Source organism: Rhamphochromis sp. 'chilingali', assembly GCF_963969265.1.
Source record: "Rhamphochromis sp. 'chilingali' genome assembly, chromosome: 2".
Lineage (NCBI taxonomy): Eukaryota > Metazoa > Chordata > Actinopteri > Cichliformes > Cichlidae > Rhamphochromis > Rhamphochromis sp. 'chilingali'.
This window is the reverse complement of record NC_137930.1, coordinates 66,064,706-66,090,900: the sequence shown is the minus strand read 5'-3', so window position 1 is coordinate 66,090,900 and position 26,195 is coordinate 66,064,706. Positions and strand designations below refer to the sequence as shown.

Below are 26,195 nucleotides of genomic sequence, written 5' to 3'. Positions count from 1 at the left end.
AGGGAGGGATCTCCACAGTAGTGGACATCCGCGCCCTGACGGACACTCCTGCTGCCAAACCTGAAGGCTTTTTGTCCTTATTAGGGACAAACTACTTATACGTAACTTGAAATAGACGTCACATTATATTAGTTTTTCATTCAATATTTTCTTTCTAAATCAAAATAAAACGACATTTTTAGGTTTTTTTTTTTTATTATTTACAGACATTGAGTGCTCTACAGGGTAGACTAAACGTGTGGCCGCACACCTGTGCACAGCTCTAGCTGAAATACAGCGAGAAACCCCATAATTCCTGGTAACGACCACGCATCAATATATTCTTAGCTAATATCGATCTGTGTCCTATACATCTCAAATACACTAGTTTGGTAGACATCCAGAAGTTTCTCCTTAGTTTTACGGCATGTTTCGTGTTTATTAGCTTATGTGAAAAGTAAGTTTCCCCACATATAATTTTTTTTTTATCAACTTAAAAAAGCGTCTGCATTACATTTCACTGGAGATCATCGCATCCACTGACATTTAACTGGTCCACAGCGCCATCTGCAGGCACAATGAAAGCACAACCTCACATTTCTGTTCAGGACAATGCTCCATTTTATTTTACTGCACTGTCTTTAAAAAAAAAAGAAAAAGAAATCCCCACACACATGCAGCACAGAACTGAAATAAATATAAAACAGCTGATTTTTTTTTTTTTTTTTACCACAAAGCAAAACATTTCATCCCAACCACATCCATTTGCAAGCAGCTCACAAAGAGAAAAGATTTCAAAAGGATATCAGGGTGTTAAAAATGGTGCAAACACATTGCAATCTCTTCTACACATATTATTTAGTGTTTCCTAAAAATCACAATAAGAATTACTTAAAAACACATAAAACATACTTAAAGTAAATTAAGGGTTGTTTTTTTAAAATGCAAAGGCAGTTCATAATCCTCTATCTCTAAATTCCTGTACATTCCACAGTTGTAAACATTTAGATGATGAATATACTTAAATATCACGAGGCCCCTTTCTGACTAGTAATGGCAGCTTTACAACTTTACTACACACATAAATTATTTTTTTAATAACCTGCGCCAGAATATTGAAAAGAACATCACCACTTTCACTATGTCAGTAGTACATCACATTTCTCCACAAACCATAAAATAAATAAAATCAGTTTTAACTGTCAACCACCCCGTTGATATTTAGAAGCACCACAGTCAGCCGTTTTTGAAGAAGGTCTCTTCGATGACCTCGGTGAACCTTTCCTTCATCTGCTGACGAAAGCTGGAATACCACTCCAGCAGCCTCCTCCTCCTGTCCACCCTCTGCTCCTGTGTCATCCCTCTCTCCCTCTGCAAGATGGCTGGGAGCTCCTTCCAGTCGCTGATGAAGATGAAGGGCGCCCCTGCAGCTTTTAGGAGTCGTAGCGGGGAGCTGGGCCCTGCTGCACAGCTCCCAGGTGTCATCACATCTTCCACCACGGGCACGGAGCCATAAGAGCAGGCCTCGTAGATGCGGTAAGACTCTGTGTTGATCCCAACTGGGCAAAGAGTGAGCTCGCTTTGGGCCAGAGCTGTCTGATAGCGTCTCAGACTGTCTGCTGTCTCCTGAGGGAGCCACCTGTGGCAGGTAAGAAGGGGAGATATTTCAGTCAACAGTTTAAGCTACCCCTATAAACACAGAAATATACTATAATATTGTTCCATGTAATTTACATTTAGAACTCAAAGCTGTCTCACCTCAGCTCCATTTATTATTAAACAAGTCAGAAAAGTAAACTTAAATGAAGTGTTTCTTGGTACAAAATTGCCATAACCTAAATATAAGTGGAAAACTGAGCACGTGTCATAATTATCTATGCCTATATAATTAGGGCTTGATTATCTTAAAGGCTTAATTTTATTATTTACTTTCTTTATTTAAAAATGTATCTGAAAGCCTTAGCTGTTCACAGTAAAACCAGGGAACAAGTGTTTGTGTTGATGTGGCAGCGTTCAATGATTTAGCACATCAGTTTTTCTTGATATTAAAAGATTTAAACCAGCAATGGGATTTTCTTAGACGAATGGCTTAGATGAATTATCTGTAGGGGTACACACTGAATAAATCAATCATAACATAAATATTGCTAACATTAAAAATTAACAATTAAATTCTTTATCAGCCCTTAAATTAGCATTTATCTTGCCAGTTGTTTGATCTTCGCTACTGCGTAGATTACTGATGAACCGCACTGCACTGAAATGGACTTAAATGGCAGTGAAGACTTATTGCAGTTATTCTCCTTGACATTCCTTAGCATAATCCTCTTTCTTATTCATTTTTCTTTTTCTTTAAGGAGATTTTGGTCAGATTCAGTTGATTTGCCCTATATTTTGCTCACATGTGGATTAAAAGCTTAGGCCTCTGTGATGTCTAATTTTAACCAAAGTCGTTTGGTTCCCTAAAACTTAAATAAGTTTTGGATTTCACTATGCAAGACTAATAATTTGAAACCGCTTGACCATGAAGCTTACTGTAGACATTAATAGTTTCACAAAGATACACTAGGACGGCCTTAGTGGCAAGATGTTCTTTATACTATTCTAAATATCTCAACTTTTTGTCCTCTTGTTATAGCTGTGTTATAGCACAGTCAGCCAAAGTAAAAATAATCCAGCCAATAAAAAAACTAAAAGATTTTATTCTTTCAGATAAGGCAATGAAACAGGTAATAAATAGTGACTTACTTTTCCCTCCCAGTGGTGATGCAATCCTTTTCCAGGCCAGACTGTGTCAGAATATGCATGAGTGTTTCTCTGGAAGAATTTTTGTAAACAGTTCCTAAGAAATTGCAGAGGTATGGCCGGTTGGAGGTAATTAACTGGGCATTAGGCCTGATCATTGGAAACTGTCTGTATCTGTACAGAGACAAAATCGTGGCATTATATTAGACAGCGTTACTAATTCAAAGAGGAAACATGACACATACACACAAATTAGACAATAAGCGAGGACATACGTAGCAACACCAAGAGGCCACTGAAAGACATCCTTGTCATTGACCCAGGGGCTATCATACACTACAAACAGGAGGTCCACAAAGCCACCATTTCTCTTCAGATGTGGGCTGATCCAGTTGTTGTTGCAGTGCTCATTGCCCAGCAGAACCACAGCAACGTGAGACACTGTATTGGACTGAACCAGAGTTTGGACGTGCTCCAGCCACCGTGTGGAGTAAGTGACTTTTTGCTTTTCGCGGCCATTGAGAACCAAAACCAGACTATTCATGTCCAGAGGCACATGACCCTGCACCACTGCAGGACCTGTGTAGAAACTAGAGACAGAGTGATTTACTAGGATGGGGTCACATTTTTTTCAGTAAATATGTAATTAAGGCTCAAGTGCAAACTATATGTTTGTGCTTTTAAACTTTCTATCTCTGATCTGTTACCTGAAATCAATCTTCCCTGACTGCAGCTCCCCCTCTCTCCATTGTGCTACCTTGTCAGTGGGGTTGAGGGGGCCCTCTAAAACATGTTCCCAAAGGTAAAGCCCTGTAAAGAAAATAGATAGACGAATGACGGTTATTCTGTAGGCCTCCAGGTATGAGATAAAATATATGTAAAACCATAATCTTGCCACAGAGCAAATTCTTTCCATTTTTAGATGACATCAAAACCTCCTTTCAGGCTGTGACACATTAGATCATGACCTACCTATTGCAGCTTTCCCCCATATCTGGACCTTGTATCTTTTGGGTTTGTTCTTGTCAATTTTACCCAGGTACTGTTTGAAGGCCTCTCTCTTTTTGTTCAAAGCAGAGTTGTACTCCACCTGTTCATCCTCCCACGGATTCCACTCATCAGCAACGTATGGAGCACCGCCATCCCTTACACCACCTACAAACCCAACACACCGTTATCTATTCAATTTTCTTTCCACGCGAAATTAAATAAATATAATTTTTAATTATCGGCTCCTGTTTTTAGGCGGCCCTCCTGCTCCGTGAAATTACCCGATTGTGCTCCCGTCTCTTTCTTCACCACCCTGTGAACGCGGGATAGTACTTTGGTGCTGAAGAAAACATTATACGCAGCATAGAGTGAAAACGCTACATATGCAAAAATAAGGAGAAGGAACAGCTTTCTTTTTGGTATTTTCATTGTTCTCCCCTTTTTTTGTCAGGTTACCATGGTGTATGTAGCTCCGTTTCTGTTGCAAGGACCCTTGTTTACATCACAAGGACCCTTGGATTTAGCTGACGGAGAAAAATGCCTGTACTAAAACATTTGTGTTTAGTTTGTAGGCTTTAGGGTCAAATTATCGTAACGTGTTAAAACCGACATTAAGTTGAAGAAGTCAGACAATATTTAATAACGATTTTTTTTTGTAGAGGAGAAAAAGAAAGACAGTTAGGTTAATGCGGAACTTTAAAAAGAGTTCGGAGACAGTTTCCGGTACAGAAGATTAGAGTGACACACACAAGTTACGTACCGGAGATTGTACACGCAAGGTCGTGTCCCCAACTGTGGGGTTGAGAAATCTTATCTTGGGCGAAAATGATGTCCATAACTGCTCGTCCCGGGGCTTTTCCCCCGTTTCTCCAGACAACAAAGCATGCACTAAAAACTTTGATGTCTCCGGGAGCCAAAGAAGTGGCCGTTGTTGCTGGTAAGGCCCAGTGACGAGCGTTATTAATGTTAGCCGGGGTTGCTAATGAGCCGCATGAGGATAAAAGGATAAAAAAAAAACGCAGTACCGGCGTCTTAATTATTCTATAACATCTTAATGCTGTAAAATGTGAAACCTATTTTCGGAGGCTTCTTGAAAACTAATCGTAAACAACTTGCGATGGCTAGCAGGACGTTGGAAGGGTAATGGGCAATCTTTGACCTGACTGACAAATAGGACCCGAATAACAGCGTAGTGGAATAAGGAAAGATGACAATAGAAGGATCTAAAGAAATATAATATATATTTAAAGAATTCCATTTGCATGGAGGTGGTTACATAAAAGACATTTTTTTAAGCCTCATATTTGCACAGTTTCCAATTTGATAAATATGAACAATGGTGCCTCGGTTTTGTAGCAAAATGTGTTTATTTTCGTTGTTTTGTCAAAATATGAAGATGTCAGCCTAGATTTCTATTAGTTATTCTAGAAAGACCGAACAACCTGATGTTGTATAATTATCAGATTATCATATAATTCTAAATAAATGTTTCAAGCAGCTGTAGAGTCACAGTAATTGATTTTTTTTTCCTGTTTGGCCTTTCACCATGTCAGATTTTCACTAGAATGTTATCATAGCTTCAAGAATTTACAATTGTTTAGAATATTATGTGCATTATGAACATGAGGCTTACATTTTTAGTGTCACCACTTTTTTTTTATACCTGTGTATCAGTTGACCTAATTTGAAATTCCTTTTTCATTTCACTTCCATTTTATATGTATTGCATGCATTCATATTGAAAGGAGCAGACCCTACAATATTAAAGGGAAAACCCCAACAATGAGACATGAGACAACAATCAGTATGTAAAGCATTTAGGCAAAAAAAAAAAAACAACAACTCAATGTAACATTAAGAAAATGGAAGAACCAGGCTCAGTGAGCAACAACTACCCACTACAAAAAAGGAGAACACAAGGAGACGGCATAAAACACAGACTGTAAGACTGAAGTGATGAAGAAGTGCTCAGTGCAACATTGCCAGTCCACCAGCATGCTGAGTCTTTGAAGGCAAAACTAAGGGATGGTTTCACTTTTAGGGATCTTTAAGAACAACCATATAAAGAATTACAGTAGGTAGGTTAGTCTCAAAGTACCAAATGGCTGCAAAATTAGGACGTGTGGAATTTACAGCATGAGCTCAAAAAGTAGAAATTTAAAGATTTATTTTTGCCAAACCAAAGTCATTCAGTTTTTAGGGTCATTTGAATGCACCAGAAGTTATTGTCATTACAGTCAAATATGAATTAAGCCTCAAATTAAACAACACTTTTCTGAGTTGAGTTTTTGACAGAAAATGATTATTTTGTGAGATGTTGTATAGTTTACTATCTGTTTATTTATCTCCTGCCTGTGTCTTTGAAACGTATTTGTCGCTTCAGCTCCTGGAGGAGTCCGCCTTGCACACACAGACATCAAGATTCCAGACTTTTCAGACTACCGTCGGCCTGAGGTTATGGACCCCAACAAGTCCTCCCAGGAGAGCAGTGAGGCAAGAAGGGCATTCTCTTACTTGTTCACTGGCGCTACCACTGTGGTGGGAGTTTATGCAGCCAAGACAGTCGTCACCCAGTTCATCTCCTCCATGAGCGCATCTGCTGATGTCCTGGCCTTATCCAAGATAGAGGTCAAGCTGAGCGATATCCCAGAAGGCAAAAACATGACCTTCAAGTGGAGAGGAAAACCCTTGTTTGTCCGTCACCGTACAGAGAAGGAAATCGCCACAGAGCAGGCAGTGAATCTTGCAGAGCTGCGTGATCCCGAGCATGACAAGGATAGAGTGACCAACCCCAAGTGGGTCATCGTTCTTGGTGTGTGCACCCATCTGGGTTGTGTGCCCATTGCTAATGCCGGAGAGTACGGAGGCTACTACTGTCCCTGCCATGGCTCTCACTATGATGCTTCAGGAAGAATCCGGAAGGGACCCGCTCCCCTTAACCTAGAGGTTCCCTACTATGAATTCCCAGATGATGAAACGGTGGTGGTGGGATAAATACAGGAGCTTTGCCTCGGTTCCTCTCTGTAATATGTATTTTCTGATGGCTCCCTGAGAGAATTGGGGTTGTGTATTTACTAATAAAGAATATTATATCCAACTCTATTATTGAAATCATGAAAAATTATTTTCAATTTTAACTGGGTTATTTTTTCAGTTCATTATGTTGATATCATAAATCAATTACACATTAATACTGAATCTTAAAAAGAACTTAATCTACTTACACAAACAATTTTTCACCACTTTATTATTGGGCCAGTGACACAACAGTAGAAAAGCAAAGACAAATAGACCAGAAGAAAGTTTTTATCAGAAATGACTAAAGCAGGAATGAAACCATGTAAAATACAGAACCAAAACACCCACAACAGGTGCATAAAACTATATTTAAAAATACATATGCTTAAAAAATAACTTGATTCATTAGTGTGAATTTTAACCTGTACATACATTTAATTATCTGACAGCCAAATCTCTTATTAACGATGTCTGGAGAGACTTTCTTAAAGGCGATTCTTCATTCACGCTGATAAAGGGTTAATGGAGAAGGTGTATGTCTATAAAATAGAGCAGAATCAAAATAAAATGGACGTTAAATGGACATCTTTTTTGAACCACTACTCCACATGCTATATGCACATATTCACACATTCTATAGTCTATGTGTCTTATGCCTTTGGGCACTTTCACGTGAATAATAAGCACGCACACACTCTCACAAATGCTCTGGATGCACTAAGAGAAGCTTAGGGTTCAGTATCTTGCCCAAAGATCCCTCAACATACAGACTGGACGAGCCAGGATAAAATCACAGACCTTCAGATGACTAGAATCCTATGCCAACCCCAGCACGCTAGCTTAAGTGTGTTAGTACTAAGTTTAATAAAAGACAGATCTACAATGTTAATGCCCAGATGGATTCAATGCCAAGGAATAAAGACTGCTATGCCAAATGCCAAGTCCACACTGGTTTTATTTTTTATTCAAAGTGTACAATATGCTGTATACAGTTGCTGGCAAATCTGCTAAAATGTAAAAAGGCTGGTAATTGATGTAATTATATCAAATCTTTATATTACACAGCAGAATTTTGGCTTAGTTCACAATCCTTCTTATGTAAATAAGATAGTAGACTGGACAACATCACAACTCCATCAAACCTAAAATTCACTATGACTTAAAGCCAGACTTGATGATCGGTGCAGTTAAAGACAGAATAAATGGTACAATAAATAAGTAATAATTGCACTTATCAAAATAAATTACCCAGCCATACAGCTGTTTTCATCAACATATGTAACATTTATATCATACAGAATTTAATTAGGAGTCTTTTAAGTGTCAAAAAGTAGTTCACACTCATCAGAGAACATCCTCCTCTGCATTTAGGCTTCTGTGTCACAATATTGAAAGTGACTAATCAACATAGTGCACTTCTGCCTGGAGCTCCTTGGTGATGTATCCAAGAAGAGCAGCCGTAAGCTGCTGCTTCAGAGTTGCATTGCCCATGACTAGAGCAATCAGCTGAGCCAAATCAGTCCACTCAATGTCTCCCAGGATTTCCATGAGATCCTCATAAAGCTTCTGCTTTTCCTGAGGGCTGAGCTCCATTATGATCTGTGGAAGTGGTTTGAATTGACCACTGGTCAGCCAGCAGCCCAGAAGGCCTCCAGCAGCCCCTCCTACAGAAGATCAAAATTTCAAACTTTTGAGATAAACCAATAATGCTGATCACTCCAAAATAAACAGCTTAATTCCAATACATCAGCATTTATGATGAATCTATATGATTAGAAATGGTTCCTAAAGATAGAGGAACTGTTGCATTGTTCCACTCACCTACAGCTATGCCAAGAGGACCTCCAACCAATCCTCCAGCAAAGGCCAGCGCCCCAGCTGCTGCTGCTCCTTTCCCAGAACCTTTTACTGTGGTCTTAACTTGCTGATTGGTGGACAACTCACAACACAGCTTCATAACATCATCGATTCGTGGAGACATCCTGTGGATTAGATTTGCGATTCATAAAACAACTGCACAATTTAGACATTTTTGTTCAACATTTCAGCAACACAGGCCCATAAAAGTTGAAAGGATTTGAAATTGTGTTTTTATTTAGAATTGTTCCCTCATAATTTATTAAATACTTTCAGTTTCACAAGATTGGGTACAGCAGCAGCATTGCCAACATTTCAGCAGGTTATAATTGAAAAATAACTTCAAAATTAAATAAATGAACAAAATACCAACACAGCTTAGCTCATCTTAAATTCCACACATTACTTGCTAAACTTTAACAATAAAACATTTAACATTTTAAAAAGCTAAAATAAGAAACTTCAGACGTAATTAAATCAGTTCTCAATGAAAAAATAACATTAAGCTTAAAAATAAAACAGAACAAAGTTAAAGGTAAATATGAGACAATGAGTAGAAGTGATATAAATAGGTTAAAAAAAAAATCAATGACCGGTATCTCGAAAAGCTAGGTCACAAAGGTCTTTGTTTTTAAAATGCTTTGCCTTTGTGTACACTCCAGATAGGTATGCTGACGTAAACGGTCATACTTTTACCGAGCATGCGCCCTCAGATTGACTCGTGAACCCATCATTTTTATTTCACTGTTAATAAGAGTCTGACACTTTTACTAAAATCAAAAAAATTTTACTGTCAGTTATTGTACGCGCTGATTTGTATAATTATATACAGAGTGATTTTAATTACAGTTAAATTCAGACTCTCGTCACAATAAATGGTTAAATAAACCATAATTACACATTGAAGTTTAGGAATAATAAAGTCATTAACAACTCAAACGGACTATTTGGGCTGTTGATAATTAATACATTTTGGTGAGTGTTCTTGTGTTATGAGACTTCTGGCTTAATGCAAGTTAAACTGATAGTATTATCTATCCACACAGCCGCAATTTAATCACCGTGAGCCCTTATCTCACTTCAACTGATGCTGAATTTGGCGACCTTTACTAAAAACAGTTTTTGAAAAAAACAAACAATTAACATTATGAATATTCTTCCCGCATGCTTTCGTATTGTTAAGGCGATCAAGCAATCAAAAGCTTCATAACAGACTGCGCAGCTCTGTCATTTCTGCAAAACTCTGTCAATTCAAATTAAAGCCATAGCTGCTTCACCATCCACAGTAAACGCTTGGCACATACCTTGCTGTCTATTCAAATCCTTATCGACATTTACTGGTCCTGTTTTTACTATGTCATTCTCATTATTTGTTGAGCTCGGCCGGGCTCCGCATGCGCCTCATGATATATGAAGCTTGCTGTATGACTCTTGCCGCAATGCCTGATGGGAATGCGCTGGGAAGTTGCATTCAAGTCCAAAAACTACAAACGTGTAAACCACATTTAGCCGAATTAAAATAGAGTGTTGAGCCTAAATTCCAATACAAGTTTCAGCAATGTATAATATTTTTAGACTAGCCTAAATTAGTATTGTTATATTTTTCTTACAAATTGTACATTTTAACAGCGTGTGAGTTTATAAATATAGCATATATGGCATCAAGCCATTATAACGTATTCTTAACTTAAATACGTTAAAATATCATTGGACAGTTGAAAATAGTCTTTGATTTTCAGGCCAAATAATCTGTGTTCACTGTGCTTTAAAGGATAAACTCTGAATTATTAGCCGTTCTTTTTTTTTTTATAGCTTGTGTACACATTGTTTATAACTGGTGTTTCTCATATTTCCAACAGCAATTAAAAGCAACAAAAACAGACTATTTAATTCCTGCCACACAGGAAGGTTGGGAGCTTGGGGATAAATCATATTGTTGTTATCATATTAAATCAAACTCATTCAACTGCCGTGTTTGATTCGGTCGTTACTTCTAATACTTTTATAGGCTTTTATGTGATGTGTGTTTAAATATTATATGTAAATTTTCGTGCAGCATCGGGAAGGTGAACATGGGGAGGTTTGCACCTGCTGCCAGTTAAATAGTGCCTGAATGTGCAAATCTGTTGTGCTTGTCACTGTTTTTATATGCAGGTGGAACAACATCACCTCGCTTTAGATTGTTTACATCTGTGCAGACGTTCATATTTACCCAGAGTACACTGGGAGGAAGAACTGCATCAAGCTCGCTTCATTTGAAACCAAAACGGAAAATGCAATGTTTGACATTTAAAATAAAAGCATTAAATGAGAAAGGAAAGAGATGCATTAAATGCTAAAACTTTTGAAGTTCTCGATGAGTCATGGTAAAAATAAAGTACACACTTTTTAAATGTAATCATTTGTAGTCACAGGATGTGTGCGCCTCGCAATTATTAAGACTACCGAACTCAAGGTGTTGCAGTGGCCCAGTCGACCTCCATATCTTAGCCTTCCATACGCAAGCTGAATTACTTGTGTGAATCCAACACGGACTGATTTTTTAGCCTTACGAAAAACTTGCTGATGTGAAACTAGAGGATGGGCTTGAGAGTAGAAAGAAGCCACCACAAGGTGTGCACTTTGTTGTGACTGTAATTTTACCAGATTTATTCCTATTCACTGAGGTCCACCAAAAGTATAATTGTTTTTAGTTTTTTTTTCTTTAATTTTACGTTTTGTATTTGTTGCTGTTGTTGTTGTTGTTAATGCTAAACCAAGTATACAACCGAAGTCTTTTATTTTGAAAGCTCAGACCGGGACCACCCTGGAATAACCGTTGAGTTCTTGGAGTTGGACGGAGGTGCATGGCGCAGCGAGAGTGACAAGGAGTATTGGCTAATCTTCGGATATTCAGACTGTGGATATTTTTGGAAATCATGCAGAAATTCTGAAATGAGAGTGTGAGATGATATCACTTCCGAAAGTGTGGATAACTATCACTGACCCATTGATGAATACGAGCAGAACGGGTCTCAGGAATAGCTGCTGCTGCATTCATAAACACTTCTTTAGAACTCACAACAGCCCTTGAGCTTTGTTTTGGGGTCACGAAACACCAGAAATTTATTTTGTGCAAGTGGGTTGGCAATGGCTGAAAAGGGTCAAGTGGATATAGAACACCTCGGCGGAGTTATCAGGCTCCGAGAGGAGCACGAAAAGGTAATATCACCAGTTGTCGCGAAACATTTTGCTGGCTAGTATGCAACGTTAGCCAAGCCACCGTCAGCCACTGGGCACATGGTGCACCGGGGAAGGTCTTGGAGCCACTTGCTGGGACTTGCTGAAGTACCTTTTACTGCAGATACACACATCTGTGCCATTATTGTTTCACAGGTTACACAAAGAGTGTTTGTTGTTTTGACTTTCAGTTTTCGAGAAGCTTCCTCCTTCTGCGCTCACATGTTCAAGTTTAAATGTTGTAGGAGGGCGTGCTCAGCTAGGTTCGTTTCTTGGCATTAAAAAAAAAAAAGAATTTTATACCAGTGCTGTTTGCTTCTTTACTTTGGGAAGTAAATTTCACCTAGATACAAAACCACTGTGTTTTTATTTCATTTTTTTTGCTTCATTTTTAAATTATTAATTTTGTGTTTGTCTCGTCCTACTTCCTCGGAGTTGCTGACCTACTTCCCTGTGTGTGATGATTGTCAAACTATTATTACATATAAATTCGTGCCTCTGGGCAGTTGTGTCTGCAGCCGGGGTAAAGTAAAAGCCTCGGTGAAATGAATGTTTTATCACAGATGATTTAAATGTTTTTAAAAAAAATTTAAATTTTCCACCTGGAGACTGTGTAAGTTGCGTAGATTTATCAGCTTGATTCTTACTAAAATTATTTGTCCTGAAACAGGTGGTGAAAGACTGTGAAAGTCGGATTCAACACTGGTAAGCATGAAAGCACCAATGAACTTGAGCACAAAGTTGGTTGTTTTTAAAATATGCTTGCATTAACTGAATACACTGTGCAGGTTCTTCATGTTCTAATATTCCTTCAGTGTAGTTTTGAAGTTTACTATATCAGGTTTAGACCTCCCCATTTTTTTTTGCCCTATTTTGCACAAACATGCTGTTATAACCAAAAATAGATTCTTTTAGGGTCATCAATACTTTCTAAATTGACAGAAAACGTCAGTTGCTTATCAAGTTTGTGCACACCCACACAGTGATATTCTTTTATTTCCTAATGAAGTGTTTGACCTTTGCTCAGGTTCCAGCAGGCCCCATTTCACAGCACAGATTTTTGACTTTTTATTGTAGGTGTTACTGTTAGTGTTGTCAACAGCCCTGGAGTATTTAACAATAAACAGTGCCTGTGATGCAAAACAGCAGGTTAGTGACATGGAAACACCTTAACAGAATTGGGTTAATAAAAAGAATGATTGAAGTATTATCAGAGAAGTAACATGTCAGGGAGGGTGGCTCCATCTCATTTCTCTTACTTAATACTCATCAATCCTTGCTTGCTATGACCTGTGGGTCTACAAGGACAGACTTCACTCTGATGTGAAATCAACAAGTTTAGATTTATTTGTTTAGCACAAATTGTGTTGCAACAGTAGGGCTGCACGATTTTGCATAAAATGAGAATCACGATTTTTTTTGGCTTAGAATTGAGATCACGATTTTCTTTTCCAGTATAAATATTTATTGCACTTATTAACTGCACATCAACTTCGTAACAGTTGAGACTGAACATAAAAACAATAAATAAACATAAAAACAACAAATGTCTCACGTTTTGTTGTTGCCGCAAAATGTTGTACTGCTTGAAATTCCGTCTCCACCGTTGCTCGACACTGCGTGTATAGAGCAGGTAGTGCAACAATAGAAAAATAACACAGCACTGTGTAGCGTTTGTCTAGGGCAGGGGTGTCAAACTCAAATACACAGTGGGCCAAAATTCAAAACTGGAACAAAGTCGCGTGCTAACGTTAATATTTATTGAAATATATTTATTCCTCCAGATATAAGAATGAATCTTTTCTTATGGACTCAAACACGTTTTGCTGAAAAACTGAATATGGAACAAGCAAAGCTTAATACTAAACAATATATATATTAGCTGTATAATACCAGTAGGCCAGCTCTGATAGTAATTTGGTATGGCTTCGCGGGCCAAATGTAAGTAGGCTGCGGGCCAAATTTGGCCCGCGGGCCAGAGTTTGACACCTATGGTCTAGGGTGTTGATCATTTTCCTAAATCCCTCGTTTTGCACAGTGTTGATGGGAGCCAGGTGATAAGTAATAGCCGCTAATTTCTTTGTGCCTGCGGGAGGTCGACGGGTATAGGGAAGCGCTGTGTAAGGTTCCCGTTATTGGTGTTTGGGTGGTTGACCGGGACGGATTTTCTCCTGTCACTTTCTCGTCATCCCTGATGTGCTAATTTTAGCATCACACGGCACAGCTTCTGTATCACGTGGTATAAGGCTCCGCCCTTGTCATTTGTTGAGCAGGAAGAGTGAGCGCTTGTTTTCATGCAGAGTACGTCCCGGATCAAAATGCGGTACAATCGTCGTCGTCTTTTTTTTTTTCTTTTTTTTTTTTTATCGTTGTCATTTGGAAATGAGATCACACATAAGTATGAATCGAGATCGCGATTTTCTAACGATTAATCGTGCAGACCTGTGCAACGGCACAGCTGATTAAAAGAAAACTGGCTTATTTTATTGAATGTGCACATGCAAGTAGTTTACAAAAGGGAAACATGCAGAGATGCTGTATATGGACAAAAATACTGGGCCACTTACACATTACACTACAGGAGCTGCTCAGCCATAGAAACCTGTGCCATGAAGCTCCGAACGCACAGCTTTTGTGCTGATCTTAATGCCAGAGGAGGTCTGTAGCTGCTGAGTCGGCAGAGTGATGACGACTTTTGTCTACTATGCGCTTCATTACTCAGTGTCCTCTCTCTGAAACTTTACATGGTCTGCCACTTTGGATCCCGAATGCTTTTACTCTAGTAGGAAAGACATTTATTGACAGTACCACGCTTGAATTCAGTGAAGTCTTTGGAAAGACCAGTTCTTTCACAAATGTTTGTAAATGCATGTTTAGGTGATGGATTGTAAGTACTTGAATTCAAAAATTTAAAGGTGTGTCCCAGTATTTAAGTGTATATAGTACATTTCACATTGCAATTTGTCGTATTTGAGGAAGTTACTACTTTGTTTCAGTGGCAGTAGTCTGTTTTTGTGCCTTGTTATACTACAGGCATTTTAAGCAGACATAGATTAGCAGAGCTGCTAACAAAAAAAAGATGCTGAAAGTATTGCTGCATTTAAGAGAATTGACATGTGGTGTATGCACAGAGAGACATTAAGAGATAGTAGAGCTCTTAACAGACAGATAAAAACACCTGTGTGAGTGGACCATGACTGTGTAGGGGCTTCACTGCAGGGTAGATTTGCTACAGTAAGTGCATTTCCATTGATTCTAAGTAGGGGGTGTTAGCATCAGTGTTTTAAGTATTATTGATTAAAATAAGAAAAGTGCATGTAGGTTTTGTGTTATTACATTTATTTTGCATTATGTGTAAAATGAAAGAGAGTACTTATTAGGGCTGGGCGATATGACCCAAAATTCATATCTCGATATTTTTTAGCTGGATGGCGATATAAGATATATATCTCGATTTTTTTTTTTAAGCCATAAAGTAAGAACAAAAAGAGAGTTCTTAGTCAAAGCTGTGTCCCAGATGTCACACAGGCACTTTTATTAACATACAGCACAGATGTACATGAAAAATTACTCAAAATTAAATTATGAGAATTCATTAAATAATAATGCTCCATAAATAAAAGAAAACAAGGTTGTTTTTGTGCTAAACAAAGAGCTCACAATTGTGCAGTCAAAATGTAAACTAAAAGACGCTGAGCGTAATAACAAAGACAGATTTCACAGCTGCTCTGTTCCCAAGTTTTACTGTGTGACTGACAGCCTGGAGTTTGAAATCCGCTTCATAACCACCTCTCTTACAGGTGCCATTTATGGTCCTTATACACACACAATACGGTAATATTACGTTGATGCACAGTACGTATCACTCCGCGAAGCTCCTCGGTAGCCGTAATGCGCCGACAATCTATCAAGCGGTGCAGCTCCGTAGCTTACCAAAGTCGTACTCAAACATTTTTGACAGATTGCTGAGCGCCGTGTACCACATAAAATCGGTTCGCGGCCATCAAGCACAACCAGAATTCATACATAAGGCGCGCTATCAACTTTTGAGAGAATGAAAGGATTTTAGGGTTAGCGCTGTTAGCTCGTTAGCATGTTTAGCTCGTTAGCACGTTGACGCCGTCCAGCCCCACGCATGGGGCGATGCGCAGTAACTCGTTAACGGAGATTTGCCGTGTCCGTCTTGTCGCTGCCTGCACGTGAAGCGATGGGGGAGGAGGGGGAGTTGTCTTCAGTGAAGGCGAGGCGGAGTAACGTTGCGTAGAGACAAAAGTGGACGAAAGAGAGGCAAACTTGCGGCTCCACAACTATAATTATAACGTAACATAGACTATATCGATATAAAGGATATTGTCACATCTTATATCTCGTATAAAAATATATCGATATGTTTTAAAAACTCGATATATCGCCCAGCTCTAGTACTTATCAGTAAAAGGGCAATAAAACATTTTCTTTATAACAGATGTGTAAACATTGTCCTGTAAGTCTCGACAGACTCACACAGGTGATTTCATTTCCACTGACTAGAGCTTTTAAGACTATATGGGCGTGCATAGAGTGTGATAAATATCTTCCTCATGCTCCTATTAGCATTCACGGACCTGACGTGAGATAAATCCCCTTTTTGTTATTATTGATACATTAATCCAGTCCAGTTACACACTATTCAGTGTAGTTTCTCTCACGTTTCTTTTACACAAGGGTCTGATTTGGCAGAATATTTGCCTATTCCCAAATTAAAAACAAAAAAAGTAAGTAAATTCAAAAGAAGAAGCATAAAAATTTCGTAAAATATGCTGAGGCCACTGTATTGCACTGTGAATCTAAAGCTCCCCTCTCAATGTCTTTATTTATTTTTAAATTCACCACTGCTGAAAATACTCTTTCTATCCTTCCAACACAGTGAGTGAAGTGTGTGTGTGAGTGATCTAAAATAATAGACAGTGTACGAGAGAGGTGAAGAATAGAGTACAGACATGGTGGAGTGGATAGAGATGAGTGCCAGGGGTGATTTGACAAATGGATAGAAGAACGAGGGAAAGGGAAGGCTTACAAGATGGTAGTGAGACCTGCTATGATGTATGGTTTAGAGGTGTTGCTACTGATAAAAAGACAGGGGGTAGAGCTGGAGGTGACAGAGTTGAAGATGCTCAGATTTCTGTTGGGAGTGACCAATAGGGATAGAGATTAGGATGTTGGCAGGACAGCTTAGGAGACAAAGCTAGAGGTGTAAGGTTGAGATGGTTGGCTTTTTTAATCATAGCTACAATCTGTACACTACCATGGTGGTTTTTAAGTCAAGCGGTCAGTTGTTTTTATTTAATTGCTTAAGATTTGCAACCATTTTTATACACACTCCCCCATTTTCAGAGGCTTAAAACTATTTGCACAAAGAAACATACTTGTAAATATAAGGATCTTTTTAAATACTTGAATTAAAAAATCCTTTCCAGTCAATGTCTGTCGAAGGACATCATAAAGTGCTGCTCGGTTTTCATGCAGCCACCTTCATTTGCTGCTGCTTGTTTGTTTTTTGGGGGTCTCTCCGCCCTCAGTTTTGTGTTCAGTTTGTGAAAAGCAGGATCTGCTGGGATGAGATCAGGTGACCGACTTGGTCACTGAAGAATATCCCATCTCTTTACTTTGATAAACTCTTGGGTTGCTTTTGCAGTTTGCTTTGGATCATTATCTGTTTGCAGTGTGAAGCACCTTCGGATCAGCATTTGGTTGAGTCTGAACAGAGAGTATAGCTCTGTACACTTCACAGTATGTACTTCTGTCAGTAGTGACATCATCAGTAAACACTCCTGGCCCAGTTTCACTGGCAGCCATATGTGCCCGTGATATAACATTGTCTTCACCACGTTTGAGAGACGATGTCGTGTTCTTCAGCTCATGGGCTGTTTCTCTCCTCCTCCATACCTTTTGCTTTCTATCATTGTGGTAAAAGTTAATCGTGGTTTCATCGGTTCAGTTTTTTTTTTTTCCAAGAACTTGCAGGGGCTTTCACATGTTTTCTCTAACGTGTAATCTGACCTTTCTGCAGGCCAGATTACATAGGTTCATTTTGTTTGTTTCCCAAGAAGTAGATTCTGTTTTAAATCATTCATTCAAGTGACTTCTTTAGTCTCAGCTGACTGCAGGTTTCCCCACCCTTATAAACAGTACCTTTGAACAATAGGCTTTGAGGCCAGCTTCTTGATCATTGTTTGTTTGTTTTTTAACCATAACAATGGCCTTCATTCATCAACATCTCCTCCAGTAAACAGCTGCTAAATCCAAATTAAAAGCTTATAATCAACTAAAGATCTTTTATCTGTATTACTTGTCATGACATAAGGGAACAGGCTTCACCTGACAGTCAGTCTGCTTCTCAGTTAATCCAACTGCTTGGAAACCAACAACTTATGGATGTAACTGCATACAAAGTTCATAAATGTAAAATTCCTAAATCCTACTGAAAATGCATTACAAAAGCTACAAAAAAGTACTGTTGCCTCCATTGCTGTAGCTGTTTACTAATTGGATTTTAAAGTGCTCATTAAAAAGTTTGGTTTCAAACGTTTGATTGCAAGAGGAGAGTGTAAAGGAGAAAATACTCTTCCAACAGATGACTGGAGGGATTTATTACCCAGTATGAGGGGGCTGTTGGCAGCACTGTGCTTTCAAATGGGAATATAACACTTGCTGTAAAAGGCATTGGAAGCTGAGCCTGATTCAGTAGTTTATGTTGAGGATGCTGTCATAAAGCTTTGGTAGCTGTGGTCCATTTACAAAGTGGTCAAGTGATTTTTGCTGAGGGGATTTTTTGTTTCTGCTGTCTTTGTTGTATAAATATGATAAGAAATTTTAATTAGCTGGTCCTTTTTCTTCTTTCTTTCTTCCTTCCTTCCTTCCTTCCTTCCTTGGTCAGTTTCTCTTCCTATAATTCCTAAGGTTTTACAATGCCCAGCAAAAAATAAGTAATAAGAATAAGTAAATGAAAAAAAACAGTGACATCTTGAGACTACTTTAGCTGCTATGCCACATTTGCCCTCCCCAAGTGGAAAACAGGCGCTCCCCCTTTACTCCATTGTTTGCTTCCCATTGTTTAAATTTTGACTTATCCCAAATATGACAAACACACCAAATTAGACAGGATGGCTTCAGAGAGCTGTGGTTTCATTGGAGAAACCTTTTGTTTGCAGGAAGAAGGTGTCGGGTGACTATGAAGCCCTGAATGACCGCCTCAAAACTCTGCCAGATCAACTGTCATATGACATCATGGTGAGTGATGACCTTGTTTAAAATACAGAGGAAAGGAGAGAATTCTAAAATACACAAAAGTTCACTCCTATATACGTTTTACTCCTTTATTTGCGTTTGCTCTACCTGTTTGATTTGACCTGTTTCCCTTTTCTTTTCTTTTTTCTTGCGCTCTGTTTTTCCACACGTGCAGGTACCATTTGGCCCTTTGGCCTTTATGCCCGGAAAGCTGGTACACACCAACGAGGTCACAGTGTTGCTGGGTGATAACTGGTTCACCAAGTGCTCTGCCAAGCAAGCTCAAAAAATTGTTGATCACAGGATGAAATGTGAGTATTTTCCTTAAACTATGTTTTTTCACTTCTCACTGAATACTTACCGCGTGACATTAACATAATCTGTTAGTGCTGCTTTTCATCCAGCAGAGGGCGCAAGTGCATCATATCAACATAGCTAGTCTGAACAGATCCTTGAAGGAAAAACTTTAAACCGTGTAACGATTCACCACAGCAGTCATACGTATGCAAAGATGCTACAGCTGTTGGACGTTTGTCATAGCGGGTTGCCGACACATTCGACGCGCCTTTATTTCAATGTGCAGTGTTTGCAGGGCTCATGGACTGCGCAGCTTTTGTGTTCATTCAGGTCACCGCTGTCGCTGCTTAGGCTGTGAACCGTGGGATAACAGCTCCTACCTGTTCCTCTTTTCTGTGGTCAAATCGGGCCCTGTTACTGCAGCGGCTTTGTTCGATCTCACATCAGTTGTGTGCAGCTTTGCTTCCCTGTGTGTGTTAACCCCGCTGCTCATTTCTAGCTCTGAAAATCTCATATCAAGTCAAATGGGCCCAAGTAACGATCTCTGATGTGAACATTATTAGAATGTTTAGTGAAGCAGAAATGTGCTGCCACAGCCCCATCTGCAGCGCCACCCCCAACCCCCCCCGCTCTCGTCCTCCCCCATCTCCTGACCCTGCCCACCCTGCTATTACAGAGCTAAGTGCTGTAATACAAACATAGCTAGCTGAAATGTGTCAGACAGCGGCTGAGTTGTCAGGCCTTCTGTGTTTGACCTTTCCTCACTTCCAGTTGATGCACTGACTGGAGGGGCTCCCGATTGCCATGGAAACAAGGGCCCTCTGCTGCTATTAGTGAAAGGGCTTAATTGTTGTGAAGATTTAATGATCCGGAGTAGTATTCAGGGCAGAAGATATTATCAACTGTTTGTGTCATCATTTTTCATTTTTTTTCTCTTCTCAACTTGTTTAGGATTTTAACTCTTTACAAGCTGGTTGTCTTTTTCCTTTTTTTCTTTTTGAAGCGTTTCATTGAAATCTGCCTGCTGTCTCTGTGTCTTTTTTCGGTACATGTGGCTCTGTCAGTTTGCCCTCCTAAGTGCACAGTTTAATGAAAATGCATCTGCTGTCTACAGATGTGAAGAATGAACTAGATGGCCTGTCCAAGACGATAAAAAACTTTGAAGCCAGAGTTGGGTTTGCGAAGAATTTGGAAACCATCTCTGCTGTATGTTGCATTACCAACAAGTTGTCTCACACATAAGTTATTGTGCAAGTCATAAATGGGGGCAAAAACATTAACTGTAGTGTTCTTGTTCTTTCAGAGTAAAGGCGACTATGTTGACATCAGAGAGGAGGTTGGAAACAATGACTCTGTTGTCACCAAAGGTATCTTTGTCAGCCTTTCTTCTGACCTCATTTCACTTGTGCATCATGGCCGCAGAGAAAGCAGTGTAGCTTTTCACCTATTGCTTAATTCTACACCAGAATTAAATTCATATGTAGGCGTGAATAGTTTAACCCTTTACAGCCGATCGGAGCGGGCACGCTCCATTTTGCGTAACTATTTTTAAATCCCGGTAGCTCTGCAACCACGTAAGCTAGCGCAATAATTTTTTTTGCATATGAAACCGGAGGAGTTGTACTTACATCTTATGCCATCAGCTTGTCCTAGGTCACAGTTTCCTTCCACATATAGCTTTGCAAAAACTGCATAAAAATCACTTGCAGCAACAAAAACATGATATTCCAGAAACACGCTTCGCCGATCCGATCAGCTGTTTGTAACACTTCCTACGTCCATCAGCGCGAACTATCACATGACCGCATGACCTGCCCGAAACCGGAAGTGACGTCATTTTGCGGAAATGTAGTTTTTTTACGATCGGGGCCTTATGAGCCTATACTTGTGTTTTAAAAAGTTATGTTTGAGTTTATGACTTTCTGTGTCGTTTCTGGGATGCTTAGGACTCATATTGCACTGCTGGAAATAGTTTATTTTGATGCATATGCTGTTATTTTGCAAATTTGCACTATAATATTTATTTTCGTTTTTCCTGCAGTGTATAAAAATTGGTGTATTTCAAAAATAAAACTATGAAGACACTCAAAATAAATTTCCTGTGGTGGGAAACTAGTTTGTGCAACTTTTTTGTATTTACAGTTTTGAGGGATGAGCCTCTTAAATTTCTCTAACTAGAAATATATGTTAAAAAAACAAAAACGATTTTCAATTTTTTTGTAGTTTATTGCACTTTTTTGCAATTTATGTAATTACTATGCACCTAATGCAGACATATTATTAAAGTTTGGGCTATAATGATTGTATTGATGTATAGCAACTTGAAATGCTCCCAAAAATGGCTCCACAGCATGTAAAAATATAATATAAGCTCTGGCGGACTTGGTTCTATGGTAGGTCTTAAAGGGTTAAAGGTTTCTTTTTCTGTACGCTTTAACAGGAAAGCAAAGAATGGCTCACAAGCCAAACTCTAAGCCCAAGCAGGATGTGTTTTTTGATTTTAAAGAAGAGGATGAGGAGAATGAGGAAGAAAGCAGAGATAGTGGAAGCAGGAAATGCATTATGACTGAGGAGGAGCTATGGGCTAGATTGGATGAACTCGAGAAGCTGGAGGAGCTACAAGATGAGCAGGACAAGTATGTGAAGATACTTTTCTGTTTTTGTATGAGGATCAATAATCCTGCTCTTTCTTTGTTCTTTTTCAAAGTTAGATGTTTTGGTTTTTTCCCCTTCAGATTATCTGATAATGGAGACATGAATGGTGAGGACACATCATCCTCTTCCTCAGAAGAGGAGAAAGATGCAGATGCTGCGACTCCAGTAAATGGGCTGAGTTTGAAGCCAGGTTGGAGCGCGCTGCCTTCCAGCACAGCACCACTCAGACAGGACAGGAAAGAGGAAGAAGACTTTGAGGAGGAAGAGGAAGCCAACTGTTTGCCTACTATCTACTTTTCTCACACAGTCGAACCCAAGAAGGTTAGAGCAATGAATAAGTTAGAACATCTGTGAGTCTTCTGTGAGTTTTCTCTTCATCTTTCCATGTGTCTGCCTTTTGCATCAGGTGAGAATAAATACAGGCAAAAACACCACACTGAAGTTTAGCGAAAGGAAAGAGCAGAAGGAACACTCGAAGAGGAAAAAGAAAAATGGCCACAGCAATGGACATGCTCATCACGAACTTCACAAAATCACAACACCGGCAGACCTTTACAGGTAAAAATATTGCAGTTAGACTTAATGAACAAATGAATTTTGCATGTCTAAAACTGAAATGTGGCCATAAACAGATTCTGGTTTGAAGTATGGAAAAAAAATTGGCCACATTGTATTTTCAGTCCCATTACCACACGTGTATAAAATCAAGCAATACAAACCAGTGAAGAAATGGGTCACTCTAAAGCACTCACTGTTGAGTGCTGTAATAGGTTTGGGGAAATTTCTTCCCTCTCTTCCTGATCAGCTGCTAGTGGCATTACTGCAAAGTAGAAGCACTGAGGAGCTACACCAACTCAGTCACTGTTATCTCAATAACTGAATGCTGGCATTGAGAGCATATTCATAGTTGGCAACGCTGACTCAGTAACGATGGAGTTATAAACCTGCTTTTGCATTAACATCAGCAAAAATAACGTGTCCCAGGAACTTTTGAGCAACTTCTGTGGATGTAACATTTTGGTGGCCCAGTACTTTTTTTCATATACTTCATGTTTAGCTGCTTTGACTGGTGAAACTGGACTCTTACTTTTTTTCTTTTTTTTTAATCAGGTTGTTTGTAGATGTGAAAAATGGGGAACCCATACCTAGGAAGTCCATACTGAAGTCACGCAGTCGAGAGAACAGCGTGTGCAGCGACACAAGTGAGAGCAGCGCTGCAGACTTTGAAGAGCGCAGAATTATGGGACGCAGCTTCAGTCACGACGAAGCAACGCACAGCGACACCAGCGATGGCATCACAGAAGAGGACAGTCCCACAGCAGTGTTGCTGCAACCTCCCAGCAGATTTGAGGTGAAAGAGAGCTGAATGCTTCAAAGTATTCACCTCAGAGTAAATGTAACATTTAGAAAAGTTTCAGCATTGAGTTTGTTGTTTTTACACTCTTCGATTAAATGTATGGTCTGCATGATTCAAAGTTACTGCACTTGTGTTATTTCTTTTTAAGTAGTGTCCCGGCTTTAAGTTGGTTTAGTATTTGTTACCTGAACACGTTTCTTTGTATAGTTCTTAATCTCATTTTGGTGTGAAAGATTCTGCAATATATCCGAGCACAAATATATGAAAGTGTGACGCAACATCAGTTTCCTTACTGTTGTTTCTTTTTTATTTCTCTTTCTCAGGCTTTTTCAGGTACAGTTATAGAAAAGGATCCAATGCCCTCAGCTGTCCCTCATCTGACCATCTCTCCACCAGCTCTGCCAACAATACTGGAGAAGAAACAGGAGGAGGTGGCGCCTGATGTTGCCCCACCCCAGCAAGCCCCGAAGAGGGTGTCAAAGTTCAAAGCTGCCCGATTGCAGCAGAAGTGACTGTTAAGAGGCAAATATTCAGCTTTTACATGAACATCTTTTGTGAAGCCTTTGTTTCTCTCTGGTAACTGAACAAAAAACAAACCACATGCTCATTTCTTTGCACGCCTTTCATCCACTGATTTCTGTTTCTGTCTGTGAAGTAGAACACTTAACAAATCAGCCTTTGCGTAACACTGCTTTTTTACGGTTTATTGCAGCCTCTTTTGCTTATCTGCTTTAAAAGACATTCTTCTTTTAGTCTTGTTTAAGACATTTGCAGTCTGTCATACGTTTACCTGTCTACTCTTCTGTTGATCTGTGATATCGCCAGGTTAACTCCGACTGTAGGCTTTGCCACATAAGATGAGTTGCCTTTTTTGTTTGTTTTCCCCTAGTATTGATTATTAAACAGAATCAGGTCTCGTTAGCTCTCATTTTACCCTGTCTTGACCTGTCCTACTGAATGTATGTATTCCTTTGTGACAAGCTTTATGTAAAACAGAAAAAATATTGATGGAAAGTAAAAGAAAAATAAATGATTTTGACTACAAGTCTTGATTTCTCTTTGTTCCATAAGAGAAAATAATTCTTACTCTCCTACACAAGGAGATGGATCTATATTTCATTTATGGTCTGCTGACAGGGCTTTATTGTGTTTCTCAATATCTTATACCAAAACGTTTTTCTCCAGTTGTTGTTGCACACAGCACAGTAATAATGGGTAATAATATTTTAGTTTTTTAAATTTTTTGCCTGATGCCTAGTGTAAATTGTTTCAGTCTTTAAATAGCTGTTACTAGACGCTGAGATAAGGCTTTTATGAATTATTGTTACTCCTAGTGAATTTCCTGTTATGCAGTGGAATTAGAAGAGCTAAGTAAAGCACCATCCGCCATCGAACTTTCTAAGGCAGCAATAATGCTTCATCAAATCTGGAAGTTAATTGAAAGCAAAATGGCTCCTCCTGTTAGTAAAAACTCAAGTCCTAAAGGAAGAGAAAGAATTCCCAAGACAAACAAATCGAGGATGTTTTGGGTGCAACACCAACATTTCACTGCTAAAGACCAGAAGCAAGTATTATTTACAGATCAAAGTCAGAAGTTCATGGTTGCATTAAATGTGCTTAGAAGGATAAACTGTAAAACCACTGCATGAATGTTGAGAAATATGCAGTTCAGAGAACAGTGAGTGAAACAGACGATTCAAAGAATAAAATATGAGACGTATTTTGCAAGTTGTTTCCTAAAACAAAATATTCATGCGTTGTATTTTATATTTTTTTATGTATTTTTTTTTTTACATAAATGGCCTATTTGAAAAATAACTGCTTAATAAATACATTATAAATTGTGCTCTTTTAAGTAACAATCACATAACCTTCAAAACTAAGTAACAGTTTCCTGTGACTCTACTTACAGTTTCAAAACAATCATAGGAAAAATCCAGAAGGGCCTTTTTTTTTTTTTTTTTAGCTGGATGAAGTAGTGAGGGGAGGTGTTCTTGGTTTTAGTGGCCTAAAAGGTCAAAATGCTGAACTCAACTGAGCACCTATTGATTACTAGCACAGCAGCAGATGCACATGTACTTCATCTACACTGAAATGCAGCTTTAATTAAAGCTATGATTTTTGAATTAAAAACTCTATCGCTCCCCTTTTAGTTAAATGGTGGGAGTGTATGTCTCTGATAAGAAGCTTTGAAACAGGTCCAGAGGTGACACCCCTCACCCTCCTCCCTTCCAGGATTATTCCTCCAATATGAAAATCTAGGTAGCATGAGACAGATTAGGCAATGCTTAACATGCTAGAGTTGTGTTGGTGAGACACAGATCAATGGTCTTATGTAGGTTAAGCTGCGTAGGTATATGCTGGAACTACATTTCAAAGAAAACTTGCATACAATCTATGTAATGAGCTGGAACACACTTGAGATCTACATTTCAGGGATTATGAGGGATTTTAAGAGTTGTATGATTAGGGATTCAGCAGGTATTGTTGTCCAGACAGGTGCTTGGGTCTGAGAGGGGGAGCTTTTAGTTCCAAATGACAGAAGAATGGATTAAACAGCAGCCAGTGTATCTGCTTCACTGCTATTTGAACATATGTTATGAAATATCCAACGGTCTTGTACTTGGATCATTTACACTCACTGCCTATAAGAGCAACTGGTTTCTGTTCCTCGCTTTTTCCACTAATGAGGCTCAGGTGGAAATCACAGGAGAGAAACAAATGTCCAGGAACAGCTTTGTGATATGATCTTTGCGCTGCTCTTTCGATCCATAATCTCTTAAATCCTCTGAAATGTCATTTTTTGTTTGCT

General features: G+C 39.0%; 4 protein-coding genes across 4 annotated transcripts; 2 read left to right on the top strand and 2 right to left on the bottom strand.

Annotated features, from left to right (window-relative positions):
• Nucleotides 1–231: 231 nt before the first annotated feature.
• Nucleotides 232–4,221, bottom strand: rxylt1 (ribitol xylosyltransferase 1). The gene is made up of 6 exons (XM_080875709.1): nucleotides 3,996–4,221; nucleotides 3,697–3,879; nucleotides 3,432–3,534; nucleotides 3,000–3,314; nucleotides 2,728–2,898; nucleotides 232–1,618 (listed from the first exon to the last, which is right to left on the bottom strand). Exons 1-6 carry the CDS (start codon nucleotides 4,141–4,143, stop codon nucleotides 1,216–1,218), a joined length of 1,323 nt encoding a protein of 440 aa, XP_080731835.1. The 5' UTR covers nucleotides 4,144–4,221; the 3' UTR covers nucleotides 232–1,215.
• A 232-nt stretch (nucleotides 4,222–4,453) lies between these two features.
• Nucleotides 4,454–6,816, top strand: LOC308392617 (cytochrome b-c1 complex subunit Rieske, mitochondrial-like). The gene is made up of 2 exons (XM_080875710.1): nucleotides 4,454–4,651; nucleotides 6,098–6,816. Exons 1-2 carry the CDS (start codon nucleotides 4,540–4,542, stop codon nucleotides 6,706–6,708), a joined length of 723 nt encoding a protein of 240 aa, XP_080731836.1. The 5' UTR covers nucleotides 4,454–4,539; the 3' UTR covers nucleotides 6,709–6,816.
• Nucleotides 6,817–7,667: 851 nt separating this feature from the next.
• Nucleotides 7,668–10,026, bottom strand: LOC308392618 (protein C19orf12 homolog). Its single transcript, XM_080875711.1, has 3 exons — nucleotides 9,894–10,026; nucleotides 8,554–8,714; nucleotides 7,668–8,396 (listed from the first exon to the last, which is right to left on the bottom strand). Exons 2-3 carry the CDS (start codon nucleotides 8,711–8,713, stop codon nucleotides 8,131–8,133), a joined length of 426 nt encoding a protein of 141 aa, XP_080731837.1. The 5' UTR covers nucleotide 8,714; nucleotides 9,894–10,026; the 3' UTR covers nucleotides 7,668–8,130.
• Nucleotides 10,027–11,413: 1,387 nt separating this feature from the next.
• Nucleotides 11,414–24,416, top strand: uri1 (URI1 prefoldin like chaperone). The gene is made up of 11 exons (XM_080868997.1): nucleotides 11,414–11,790; nucleotides 12,479–12,513; nucleotides 18,999–19,077; nucleotides 19,250–19,385; nucleotides 20,486–20,577; nucleotides 20,675–20,738; nucleotides 21,812–22,007; nucleotides 22,107–22,347; nucleotides 22,433–22,584; nucleotides 23,137–23,377; nucleotides 23,707–24,416. The coding sequence occupies exons 1-11, from the start codon at nucleotides 11,719–11,721 to the stop codon at nucleotides 23,893–23,895; spliced, it is 1,497 nt and encodes a 498-aa protein (XP_080725123.1). The 5' UTR covers nucleotides 11,414–11,718; the 3' UTR covers nucleotides 23,896–24,416.
• Nucleotides 24,417–26,195: the final 1,779 nt, after the last annotated feature.